At 41.6% G+C, this 13,984-nt stretch overlaps 1 protein-coding gene across 2 annotated transcripts; it reads left to right on the forward strand.

Moving 5' to 3' along the window:
- The first annotated feature begins 7,080 nt into the window (after positions 1-7,080).
- Positions 7,081-9,958, forward strand: LOC6051965. 2 transcript variants are annotated; one of them, XM_038257579.1, is made up of 3 exons: positions 7,082-7,338; positions 7,397-7,745; positions 9,131-9,958. In XM_038257579.1, the coding sequence occupies exons 1-3, from the start codon at positions 7,225-7,227 to the stop codon at positions 9,148-9,150; spliced, it is 483 nt and encodes a 160-aa protein (XP_038113507.1). In that variant the 5' UTR covers positions 7,082-7,224; the 3' UTR covers positions 9,151-9,958. The 2 variants fall into 2 exon arrangements, with proteins under 2 accessions (XP_038113506.1, XP_038113507.1); XM_038257578.1 differs by lacking the exon at positions 9,131-9,958 and having other exon boundaries at positions 7,081-7,338; positions 7,397-7,869.
- Positions 9,959-13,984: the final 4,026 nt, after the last annotated feature.

Raw genomic sequence — 13,984 nt, forward strand, 5'->3', positions numbered from 1 at the left:
TTGACTGGGTAGTACCACGGGTATGAATTTTCAAGTAATTTCAATATGGCGACTTGCATCAGAAGAAAGTGAGGCATTTTCGCTAGTTATAACTGTTCTGTGTTCTGCGTGCACGTCCGCAAACATCGACCACACACATGCTAATACAAAGCGCCACCAAGAGGCAAAAGGTAATTACGAATATATTTGGCACTTTCGTTTCGGTTTTGCAAAAACAAATAACAAAACTAACTTTTAAGTATAGTCTGATTCAAACTTTGTTGCTGATTTGTTCAAGGCAGCAGGCTTAGCCGAATGGTTACGCTGTCCGCTTTGTAAGCGGATGATTCTGGGTTCGATTCCCATCTGCTCCTACCTTCTATCGGATGATGAAGTAAAACGTCGGTCCCGGCCTTGGTTGTTGTTAGGCCGTTAAGTCGTTCCAGGTGTAGGAGTCGTCTCCATGCCATAAGTACAAACAACACACCAAACCAAGCCTGCTCCGGTGGAATCGCTGGCGGCGGTTGGACTCGCAATCCAAAGGTCGTCAGTTCAAACACTGGGGTGGAAGGTTCCTTGGAGTAGAAAGAGGTTTGGGTGCTCTCCCCATTCAAGCCTTCGGACTCCTAGGTTCGAGCAGAAACTTGCAATAGAGACCACAAAAGACCCGGGGGTCGTTAATGTGGATGGTTTGATTTTTTGCTGATTTGTTCGAAAATCAATATGGCGACTTGTTTCAGAAGAAAGTGAGGCATTTTCGCTAGATATAACTGTTCTGTGTTCTGCGTGCACATCCGCAAACATCGACCACACACATAGTAATACAAAGCGCCACCAAGAGGCAAAAGGTAATTACGAATATTACTAACTTTTAAGTATAGTTTGACTCAAACTTTGTTGCTGATTTGTTCGAAAATTTTATCAAAAAATAATAAGTTTTTTTGCAGCACCTCTTTTGAACGGACATTTCTGTTGCCACCTTTTGGTTCCTTAGATTAGCCATAGATATTTTCACAGTGTAATAAATAGGCCAGCTACCACCACGCAGGGCCACACTGAAAGCCCAACCATGGTAATTTTAAAAACATTTGCTAAAAATGCTGCTTATTAAATTAACTGTGGCTTTTTGGTAAAAGTAAACGCAAATATTGAGTTGACTGAGCAGTAGGTTCAAGTAGGATTACACACTTTTGTGTAATCATAGTTGAACTAAAAGAAGTGTAATGCTGTTACTCGGTGAAGCAATAACGTTGCCCAGGCACGAAATATTTTAGCAGAGCTGGTTCTGTAAGAATCCTGCTAGAATTTCACTACATTTCTGTTAGAATTCTATAAGAAAATGGAAACTGTGTTAGAACTCGAACACTGTCGAGTCAAGTCTTTGGTCCGGGATACGAAGTCTTTCGTTGCGACCGATCTCCCCGCACCAGCAGCAAGTCAACAGGAGGAGGAGTTGCAATTGCAGTGGCGCGCCGTCTCGGAATTGAAGTCGTTCACATTACGAACCAGAACTGGGGCTGTGTGGAGCAGGTGTGGCTAGCACTGAACTTCGGCGATCACAAGTTGTACGTCTGCGCGGTCTACTTGCCACCTGATCGGTACCGTGACACTGTCTTGTTTCAAGCGCATGTTGACTCTGTCAACACCGTCACTTCTGACGCTCGACCCGGAGATGACATCCTGGTAATCGGCGACATGAACTTTGACAAGCTTCGGTGGCTGCACTCTCACGATGGATTCCTGTATCCTGATCCACGCCTCCAGGCGAAATCCGTTAACATCACCGATCTGTTGGACGTCTACAGTACCGCCACGCTGGAGCAGATAAATAGCTTCCCAAACGAGAACAACAATACGCTTGACCTCTGCTTCGTCAGCCGGCAGGACGTTGCGCCTCCAATATATGTCGCCCCAGCGCCTCTAGTTAAGACCATTCCCCATCACCAGCCCCTGATCTTGTCCCTGGACGTACTCCGCTATCCCGCACGCACTGTGACATTCGAACCGATCCGGCACGATTACCGCAAGGCCGACATTAACGGAATCGCTGAGATATTAACGAGCATTGACTGGACTAATACGCTAGACCCAGACGATGTTAATGTGGCGGTGCAGACCTTTTCTAATATTCTCTCGTACGCAATTGACCGTCACGTACCCAAAAAAGCAATCCTGCCCCCCGATCGCATCCCGTGGCAGACCAACGAGTTGAAGAAAGTTTTCCCGAAGGCGCACACTACCACTCAGAGATCACTACCTTCGACTGAACCAACGGTACAAGACCCTAAACAATCACTGTTACAACCGCTATCGATACCGGATCCAACAAAAACTGAAATCTAATCCGAAGGCCTTCTGGAAACACTTCAATGACCAGAGGAAAGAAAGTGGTTTGCCTTCCTCTATGTTCCTTGACAACGAGACCGCTTCAAATCCCGATACCATCTGTCAACTGTTTGCAGAGAAATTTTCCAGAATGTTCATCAATGAATCCCTTTCACCGCACGAGGTCGCAGCCGCCACAGAAAATGTGCCACCCTGCGGCAACGTTCTGGACCGACTCGTACTCGACGACCAACGAATCATGAACGCAGCTGCCAGATTGAAATCAACCTCATCAGTAGGACCTGATGGAATCCCCTCTAGTATCCTGAAAAAGTGCATCCAATGCCTGCTGTCTCCACTACGATTCCTGTTCCAGCACGCTCTCGAAGAAGGGGTTTTTCCGGACCTGTGGAAAACTGCTTTCATGTTTCCAGTCTATAAAAAGGGAAACAAACGTGACATCGACAACTACCGGGGGATCTCGGCGCTTTGCGCCGTCTCCAAACTGTTCGAGCTCGCTGTGCTCGACCTGGTGTTTTTTTCACTGCAAGCAACAGATCTGCGCTGAGCAACATGGCTTCATGCCGGGACGTTCGACTACATCGAACTTGCTGACCTTCACCACCTTCCTGACCAAGGGGCTAGCTAGTCGAAGCCAAACCGACGTAATCTATACTGATCTCTCCGCAGCCTTCGACAGGCTCAACCATGACATCGCGATTGCTAAGCTCGAAAAACTAGGGTTTAGTGGCAGTTTGCTCGGTTGGTTTCAGTCCTATTTTTCCAGACGAACAATCAGTGTGAAGATCGGCGAATGCGTCTCGCTGCTATTCCTTGCCTACTCCGGTGTAGCGCAAGGAAGTCACTTGGGGCCTCTTATATTCTTGCTCTACTTTAACGACAGCAATTTTGTACTGGATGGACCAAGACTCGCTTATGCCGACGATTTGAAGATCTTCCGGTACGTGAACTCAACGCATGACGCTGAACTACTTCAACAGCAGCTGGACAAATTCGCTGACTGGTGTGCCACTAACCGCATGACCTTAAACCCTCTGAAGTGTTCCGTTATATCGTTCACCAGGAAGCTCAGGCCGATCACGCACAACTACACGCTCCTCGGAACAACCGTCCCGCGGGTCGAATGCATAAACGATCTCGGAGTGCTGCTAGACGCGAAGCTCACGTACAAGAATCACGTCGCATACATCGTTGCAAAAGCCTCAAGACTGCTTGGTTTCATATTTCGTGCGACCAAAGTTCACCGACGTCTACTGCCTGAAGTCATTGTACTGCGGCCTCGTCCGGTCAACCCTGGAATACAGTTCCGTGGTGTGGAATCCTGGTACCAGAATAGCTCGGAGAGGATCGAGCGTGCAGCGGCGATTCATTCGTTTCGCACTCCGCTTGCTTCCATGGAGAGACCCCCACCGTCTCCCAAGCTACGAAAGCAGATGTCAACTTATCCATCTGGACTCTTTGGCTGTTCGTCGCAACGCCGCACGTGTAACCGCTGTTGCCGACCTGCTCACTTCAAGGATTGATTGCCCCTCCCTACTCGGTGAGCTGAATCTGCAAGCTAGATCTCGTGTGCTGCGCGGAGGTGCCTTCTTCCGAATCCCACTTGAAGCTGCCAACTACAGTGCACACGGCTCCATCATCGGACTTCAACGGACCTTCAATCGAGTAGCCTCAATTTTTGATTTTAATGTGTCACGTGATGTTTTGAAAAAGCAATTTTTGGAGTTTTTTTAGATGTAATTAAATTATTATTGTGTAACACAGTCACAGTATCATTGGGGTCATTGGTGGCCTGTTGATACTTAATAAACAAACAAACAAACAAACAAACTCGGCTAGAAACCAACCAACGAATGCCTGCTCATTTAGGTACACTTCTTTTATTACGTAACGCTAATATTTGGATTTTTTTAAACCCCTCGCACTTCGTTTAAAATGCCCATACAAATTTCAAAAAAAACTTAACTCCTTCGAATCCCCCACCCTCTCAACCCACACCAACAACTGCGTTACGTAATAAAAGAAAAAAAGTGAGGCATTTTCGCTAGTTCTAACTGTTCTGTGTTTTGCGTGCACTCTTGGTGGCGCTTTGTATTAGTACCTTTTTTTGACAAACATTTCTGTTGCCACCTTTTGGTTCCTTGGATTAGCCATGGATATTTTCATAGTGTAATAGTGAGTTATCTAAGCCCGAGCTCACGCACACTAGCACTCCATTTGTTTTGCTGGCGGGTAAAAAATTTAACATCAATGTTTTTCGTGTACGTTCACGCAATACATGCGCATGTAGACAACTCTATACATGCGCACGTAGATAACTTAGAGAGCCTGGATCTTATTAGAGAACGGACATCTCAAACCAAAAGTACCAATAGAAGCACGACAACTGTCAAACGGAGGTACCAATCGAGCATAAGACAAAGGATTTTGCTCGATTGGTACCTCCGTTTGACAGTTGTCGTGCTTCTATTGGTACTTTTGGTTTGAGATGTCCGTTCTCTAATAAGATCCAGGCTCTCTAAGTTATCTACGTGCGCATGTATAGAGTTGTCTACGTGCGCATGTATTGCGTGAACGTACACGAAAAACATTGATGTTAAATTTTGTACCCGCCAGCAAAACAAATGGAGTGCTAGTGTGCGTGAGCTCGGGCTTAGATAACTCACTATTACACTATGAAAATATCCATGGCTAATCCAAGGAACCAAAAGGTGGCAACAGAAATGTTTGTCAAAAAGAGGTACTAATACAAAGCGCCACCAAGAGTGCACGCAAAACACAGAACAGTTAGAACTAGCGAAAATGCCTCACTTTTTTTCTTTTATTACGTAACGCAGTTGTTGGTGTGGGTTGAGAGGGTGGGGGATTCGAAGGAGTTAAGTTTTTTTTGAAATTTGTATGGGCATTTTAAACGAAGTGCGAGGGGTTTAAAAAAATCCAAATATTAGCGTTACGTAATAAAAGAAGTGTACCTAAATGAGCAGGCATTCGTTGGTTGGTTTCTAGCCGAGTTTGTTTGTTTGTTTGTTTGTTTATTAAGTATCAACAGGCCAACAATGACCCCAATGATACTGTGACTATGTTACACAATAATAATTTAATTACATCTAAAAAAACTCCACAAATTGCTTTTTCAAAACATCACGTGACACATTAAAATCAAAAATTGAGGCTACTCGATTGAAGGTCCGTTGAAGTCCGATGATGGAGCCGTGTGCACTGTAGTTGGCAGCTTCAAGTGGGATTCGGAAGAAGGCACCTCCGCGCAGCACACGAGATCTAGCTTGCAGATTCAGCTCACCGAGTAGGGAGGGGCAATCAATCCTTGATGTGAGCAGGTCGGCAACAGCGGTTACACGTGCGGCGTTGCGACGAACAGCTAAAGAGTCCAGATGGATAAGTTGACATCTGCTTTCGTAGCTTGGGAGACGGTGGGGGTCTCTCCATGGAAGCAAGCGGAGTGCGAAACGAATGAATCGCCGCTGCACGCTCTCGATCCTCTCCGAGCTATTCTGGTACCAGGGATTCCACACCACGGAACTGTATTCCAGGGTTGACCGGACGAGGCCGCAGTACAATGACTTCAGGCAGTAGACGTCGGTGAACTTTTTGGTCGCACGAAATATGAAACCAAGCAGTCTTGAGGCTTTTGCAACGATGTATGCGACGTGATTCTTGTACGTGAGCTTCGCGTCTAGCAGCACTCCGAGATCGTTTGTGCATTCGACCCGCGGGACGGTTGTTCCGAGGAGCGTGTAGTTGTGCGTGATCGGCCTGAGCTTCCTGGTGAACGATATAACGGAACACTTCAGAGGGTTTAAGGTCATGCGGTTAGTGGCACACCAGTCAGCGAATTTGTCCAGCTGCTGTTGAAGTAGTTCAGCGTCATGCGTTGAGTTCACGTACCGGAAGATCTTCAAATCGTCGGCATAAGCGAGTCTTGGTCCATCCAGTACAAAATTGCTGTCGTTAAAGTAGAGCAAGAATATAAGAGGCCCCAGTGACTTCCTTGCGCTACACCGGAGTAGGCAAGGAATAGCAGCGAGACGCATTCGCCGATCTTCACACTGATTGTTCGTCTGGAAAATAGGACTGAAACCAACCGAGCAAACTGCCACTAAACCCTAGTTTTTCGAGCTTAGCAATCGCGATGTCATGGTTGAGCCTGTCGAAGGCTGCGGAGAGATCAGTATAGATTACGTCGGTTTGGCTTCGACTAGCTAGCCCCTTGGTCAGGAAGGTGGTGAAGGTCAGCAAGTTCGATGTAGTCGACATCTCAAACCAAAAGTACCAATAAAAGCACGACAACTGTCAAACGGAGGTACCAATCGAGCAAAATCCTTTGTCTTATGTGTAGGGAATGGATAGGGCAAATATAAATAATAATAAAATAAAATATGTGAAATGAATAATCATCTTTTAAACAATAAAATAAATAAATGGTAAAGCGAGGGTTAATTTGATCAGAACGCCATAAAAAGAGAAAATGAGTGAGATGACAGCAGAAACTAGCGAGCGTGTGTGAGAGAAAAGAGAAATTGGGTTGTAAGCGTTCGTGTTGAACGAGATCAGTCTGGTGTTTGAGCATAGAACGAACGGATGTATTTTGAACGGTTTCTGAAAATTAAAAATTAAAAAGAAAATGCGACCTGCATTGACGACCGGGTATTAGACTGCTTTAGTACTAGCCATACCCTAAATTGGGTAGCGCCGTGCGATATAATTCAATGACTTCTAGTGGATTTGCTATGAACGTGTACGCATTGTTTACATCTCGCGTTAAATGTCAAAACAAACATCGTCGTAAATAACACTTAAAAGAATTTACATTTTTCTTTAAAATAAATCTTAATTTAATGATTTTTGACTATTTGAAGAACGTGTGACGAACGAGCTTCTATGTTACCAAAAATGGCAGAACTGAAAACAAATGATTCCGTAGCGAAAGAGGAAAATATCGGTTCGGAGGAGAATACAGTGATCTACAAAACAATATTCATTAAGGAAGAATCCGTAAGATTGAGTAAACAGTCGTTGTTACACCTTGATGACTCAAATTCGTATCTTTTAGGAGCTAATAAATGGTGATCTTTTAGCAGACGAAGATATTAAGCAAGAAATCATAGAGTTGGGAGAGTACGAACTGAATGTTCCCGCCGTTGAACCAGCGCAAGAGGCCACCGTGTCAAATGAATCTTCAGTGTCCAAGGAACCCGTAATAATGTTGGAAAAACGGCTGAGACATCCTAGGAATATGCCGTACCCCAGGAAAGAATGCGAGCATTGTGGTAAAACGTTCGCCTTCCAATACAATCTGGCCATGCACCGGGTCAAGGAACACGGAAGTACGGAAACACCTACGAAAATTTGTTTGCCACCAAAGACTTCGTTGCCGCCAAACCTCCGCTGCGACCAGTGTGGCAAATTGTACCAGAGCAGTTCTCTACGGAATCGGTCTTTTTTCTTTAATTTTAATTTTTGTATTTTTTAATCCGGCTGAAACTTTTTTGGTGCCTTCGGTATGCGGCCCAAAGAAGCCATTTTGCATCATTAGTTTGTCCTTATAATTTTCCATACAAATTTGGCAGCTGTCCATACAAAAATGATATGTGAAAATTCAAAAATCTGTATCTTTTGAAGGAATTTTTTGATCGATTTGGTGTCTTCGGCAAAGTTGTAGGTATGGATATGGACTACACTGAAAAAAAATGATACACGGTAAAAACATTTTTGGTGATTTTTTATTTAGCTTTTTGTCACAAAAACTTGATTTGCAAAAAAACACTATTTTAATTTTTTTTCATTTTTTGATATGTTTTAGAGGACATAAAATGCCAACTTTTCAGAAATTTCCAGAATGGGCAAAAATTTTTTGACCGAGTTATGAATTTTTGAACCAATACAGATTTTTTCAAAAAATCGAAATATTGGTCGCACAAATTTTTCAACTTTATTTTTAGATGTAAAATTGAATTTGCAATCAAAAAGTACTTTAGTGAAATTTTGATAAAGTGCACCGTTTTCAAGTTATAACCATTTTTAGGTAACTTTTTTGAAAATAGTCGCAGTTTTTCGTTTTTTTTTAATTAGTGCCCATGTTTGCCCACTTTTGAAAAAAATATTTTTGAATAGCTGAGAAAATTCTATATATTTTGCTTTTTTGAACTTTGTTGATACGACCCATAGTTGCTGAGATATTGCCATGCAAAGGTTAAAAAACAGGAAAATTGATGTTTTCTAAGTCTTACCCAAACAACCCACCATTTTCTAATGTCGATATCTCAGCAACTATAAATCCGATTCACAATGTTAAAATATGAAACATTCGTGAAATTTTCCGATCTTTTCGAAAAAAAATATTTCAAAAATTTAAAATCAAGACTAACATTTCAAACGGGCCAAAAATTCAATATTACGCCCATTTGGCATTTTATGTCCTCTAAAACATATCAAAAAATAAAAAAAAATAAAAATAGTGTTTTTTTGCAAATCAAGTTTTTGTGTCAAAAAGCTAAATAAAAAACCTCCAAAATTTTTTTTACCGTGTATCATTTTTTTTTCAGTGTAGTCCATATCCATACCTACAACTTTGCCGAAGACACCAAATCGATCAAAAAATTCCTTCAAAAGATACAGATTTTTGAATTTTCACATATCATTTTTGTATGGACAGCTACCAAATTTGTATGGAAAATTATATGGACAAACTAATGATGCAAAATGGCTTCTTTGGGCATACCGAAGGCACCAAAAAAGTTTCAGCCGGATTAAAAAATACAAAAAAATCGAATGACCGAAATCTCAGAGAATTGCTCACCATCATAAGGCTCTCGCGACTCACAAAGCTAAAGTTCACGGCATTGGAGAAGCCCCACCAAAAAGTTATGTTCACACCTGCAAGCACTGTAAAAATCAGGTAGCATCGTGGAAATCTTTGGTCGACCACCTGAAGTTCATTCACGGAGAAATCATCGACCCGACGCAGGTCGCTCTATGTCCATTGTGCCTCAAGAGATTTACTACGGCCGAGGAATTGTCGGGGCATTCCTGCAGCAGGAGAAATCAAAGGAAAACGGATCTTCCTTTCAAGTGCGATTTGTGCGATAAAGCTTATTCCTTCCAAAAAGATGTGTATGCCCATTATTCCGTTCATCCGGAATACCACAACTTTAAATGCGATCAATGCCCGAGCGGATTCTTCAACAAAACGCACCTTAACATCCACAAAAAGGCATTACACGTATCAAAAGACGATTACCTTGAGTGTAACATCTGTAACATGCGCTACAAAAGCCAACGTGTCTTGAGAAAACACCAGAAACTTCACGCCATTCGTGCATACTGTTGTGAGTTTTGTGGCAAAAGCTGCAAGACTCGTGAAAGACTCATAGCGCATCAATACAATAAACACGGGATTCAGGACGCGCTGCCATACAAATGCTCCTTTCCTCAGTGTGATAAAAGCTTCCTCTACAACTGGCAGCTAAAATCGCACGAGAAATCTCACATGAAGAAGAAGAGTCCGCTGAACGCACAGCGGGATCCTGAATGATTTTAATGCGTCATGGCTTTTTATGACTTTGAATAAAATTTCACTTGATTTGGAATGAATAAAAGCAGTTTAAATTATTAACTGCGTTTTATAAGTGCCCTCCGAAAATTTCCCCGAACACCAGCTTCATCCTACATTCAGACTAGCTGACGATTTTTTGCATATTGTGTTTCATAAAATTCTATGTATGATTACGAGATCTACAAAATGACATGGCGGGCGTCGTTGGTGATCAAATGCTGTTTACCTTACCTGTTCAGTCTTTCAATCTTGACTCGTTGAAAAGGTCTTTTCAATACATGTCTAAAAATGTATTGAATCGACGCCAACATTTCAAAAAGCATCATGTACAAACCATGCGTTTAGAGAAAAACTCATATGGCTTCATCCATAAAGGATTTCAAGTGTGCAAATATTTGGTGTGCAGTTATGATTTGCAAGGGTGGAGAATTTGGTGCAAAGTGCGCAAATGAAGATGTTCTAACGATAACAAACGATGAAAAACATTACTTTTATTGAAAATTAAAAATTAAAAAGGAGGTTTCTGAAAATTAAAAATTAAAAAGAAAATGCGACCAAAAAACACTACATTATGCTCGATTGGTACCTCCGTTTGACAGTTCTCGTGCTTCGATTGGTACTTTTGGTTTGAGATGTCCGTTCTCTAATAAGATCCAGGCTCTCTAAGATAACTCTATAACCCACTGAGAATTTTGGCTCGAGACTCGACTCGATTCAGGCTCGATCTCGAGCCAGATCGACTCGAGGCTCGAGCCAAAATTCTCAGTGGGAAGATGCCCCTTTGGGAGCGTTCTTTTATTACGTAACGCAGTTGGGGGGGAGGGGGGGTCGGAGGCCGTGTTACGCTCCATACAAATTTTTTAAAATTTGTATGGAAATTTTGTTACGAGGGGGGGTGGAGGGGGTCTTAAAATCCGATTTTTTGCGTTACGTAATAAAAGAACGCTCCCATTTACCCCTTTAGCATTACGACTGAGTAAACTCCAGATTTTTTTTTAGTTCTTCAATTTACCGTGCTGTAATATGACACCCTTTCACACCAAAGGGCTTTTGTTAATTTGATTTGGTTAACCGCGGTGGATTTTCTTGAAATAATTCGAACTGTCAAAAATCCACCAAAACATCTACCACATTGATCACACAAAAAACTGTGGTAGAAAAGTATCCACCGGTAGATCCTTTGGTGGATTTTTGACAGTTCGAATTATTTCAAGAAAATCCACCGCGGTTAACCAAATCAGATTAACAAAAGCCCTCAAGGCATGCATATTTAGAAAAGTAAGGTAAGGCGGGTTTCACAGCCGTCAAAATAGTTAAGCCTTAGGGAGCGTTATTTTATTACGTAACATAAAAATCGGATTTCTAGACTCCCTAACATAAATAACATAAGACCATTAATTAGTGTAATTACTTTGTTTTGTTTTTAATTACTTTGATTACAAAAACATTACATTACATTATCAAAAACGATTCGATTTTAATTCCGATTGAGTTGACTGGGTAGTACCACGAGTATGAATATTCAAGTAATTTCAATATGGCGACTTGTATCAGAAGAAGGTGAGGCATTTTCGCTAGTTGTAACTGTTCTGTGTCCTGCGTGCACGTCCGCAAACATCAACCACACACATACTAATACAAAGCGCTACCAAGAGGCAAAAGGTAACTACGAATATTTTTGGCATTTTCGTTTCGGTTTTGCAAAAACAAATGACAAAACTAGCTTTTAAGTATAGTTTGACTATCAAACTTGAAATTGTTGCTGATTTGTACGAAAATTTTATCAAAAAATAATATATATCGTATATATATATAACTCGATCGAACCCCCCACACCCTCAACCCACATCACCAACTGCGTTACGTAATAAAATAATGCTCTTTTACGCTGTACTACCCAGTCAACTCACGAAACTAAACGAAACTATTGGCACTACGCCCCACGGGGCATGGCCTTCCTCTAACGTGGGATTTCTGCTCCAGCGCCTCTGACGAGACAGGAGAAACCGGGACCGACGTTTTACTTCACCATCCGATAGAAGCTCAGTGGATAAGGCGGGAATCGAACCCGCGTCTCATAGCATCATCGGGATCGGCAGCCGAAGCCGCTACCCCTGCGCCACGAGACCCACCCAGTCAACTCAATCGGAATTAAATTCGAATTGTATATATAGCATATTTCTCGGGTGAGTTTTCAAAAAGCCGTAAGAGCCATCGTGATCTCCGACATTAATATTCGTTTTTCTCCAAATTGTAATAAAATTTCATTCATTTTTAGTTTGGGTCACTTGAAAGACGTGTAGATGAACAATCTTAAGCATTTTTGAAATTGGTTTTTCGTAAGTGGGTCGGATACCGAGGCAAAAAAGGCTTTGTTTACCATTGGCTCTTACGTATTTTTGAAAACTAATCCGAGATATGTGCCCAAATACGTAAATACGCCTCTCTCGTATACGGTTGTTTATTTCAGCAGAAGTGGAGGCAGTTTGAAACTAACACAAAAGTGTGTGTACACCACCAACTGCGTTACGTAATAAAATAATGCTCTTTTACGCTGGTAAACTGAAAACCCAACCATGGTAGTTGCTACCATATTAAAGGGTTAAATTGAGAACACGCACCGACATATTTTTGCTAAAAACATTCCGTGCTTGGATTGACTAATTAACGCAGTCAGTTTTACTATGTCGTGAGCGGTATAGTAATTTTAACCCTCCAATACGGAGAGAATGTTAATGATTTTGTATATGCTACCATGCAATTTTGTGGAAGCATGGTACATTTTACCATATTTGCGTAGACTTTTACCAAAAAGCCACAGTTAATTTAATAAGCTGCATTTTTAGCAAATGTTTTTTTTTAATTTACCCTTTGGTTCCTTAGATTAGCCATAGATATTTTCACAGTGTAATAAACAGGACAGCTCTGCCCTGTTTATTACACTGTGAAAATATCTATGGCTAATCTAAGGAACCAAAAGGTGGCAACAGAAATGTCCGTTCAAAAGAGGTGCTGCAAAAAAACTTATTATTTTTTTTATCAAATTTTCGAACAAATCAGCAACAAAGTTTGAGTCAAACTATACTTAAAAGTTAGTATTGTTATTTGTTCTGCAAAACCGAAACGAAAGTGCCAAAAATATTCGTAATTACCTTTTGCCTCTTGGTGGCGTTTTGTATTAGTATGTGTGTGGTCGATGTTTACGGACGTGCACGCAGAACACAGAACAGTTAAGACTAGCGAAAATGCCTCACTTTCTTCTGATAAAAGTCGCCATATTGATTTTTGAACAAATCAGCAACAAAGTTTGAATCAGACTATACTTAAAAGTTAGTTTTGTTATTTGTTTTTGCAAAACCGAAACGAAAGTGCCAAAAATATTCGTAATTACCTTTTGCCTCTTGGTGGCGCTTTGTATTAGTATGTGTGTGGTCGATGTTTACGGACGTGCACGCAGAACACAGAACAGTTAGAACTAGCGAAAATGCCTCACTTTCTTCTGATGCAAGTCGCAATATACTTATAATTAATTGTAATCCTACTTGAACCTACTGCCCAGTTAACTCAATCGGAATTAAATTCGAATCGTTTAAGTATTCCGTTTCAAACGCAACAACCGAACTAAATTCCGTTTCAGAATTCCGATTGAGTGGGCTGGGCAGTAGGTTCAAGTAGGATTACACACTTTTGTGTAGTAATCCTGGATATTTTCACAGTTTAATAAACGAGGCAGCTATACCACCACGCAGCGTAAAAGAGCATTTTTTTTTATTACGTAACGCAGTTGTTGGTGTGGGTTGATAAATAACTAAAGTTGAACTTTAGTTGAACTAAAAAAAGTTTAATGCTGTTACTCGGTGAAGCAATAACGTTGCCCAGGCACGAAATATTTTAGCAGAGCTGGTTCTGTAAGAATCCTGCTAGAATGTCACTACATTTATGTATCTATAAGAAAATGGAAACTGTGTTAGAACTCGGCTAGAAACCCACCAACGAATGCCTGCTCATTTAGGTACAGGTACACTTCATTTATTACGTAACGCTAAAATTTGGATTTTTCGACCCCCTCGCCCTTCGTTTAAAATG

Source organism: Culex quinquefasciatus, chromosome 2 (assembly GCF_015732765.1).
Source record: "Culex quinquefasciatus strain JHB chromosome 2, VPISU_Cqui_1.0_pri_paternal, whole genome shotgun sequence".
Classification (NCBI taxonomy): Eukaryota; Metazoa; Arthropoda; class Insecta; order Diptera; family Culicidae; genus Culex; species Culex quinquefasciatus.

Bases quoted from the DNA above. Each gene is read 5' to 3' on its own strand.
- LOC6051965 (XM_038257578.1), top strand. From the start codon at position 7,225: ATGTTACCAAAAATGGCAGAACTGAAAACAAATGATTCCGTAGCGAAA. The intron at 7,339-7,396 runs GTAAGATTGAGT...CGTATCTTTTAG, and splicing joins TATTCATTAAGGAAGAATCC to GAGCTAATAAATGGTGATCT.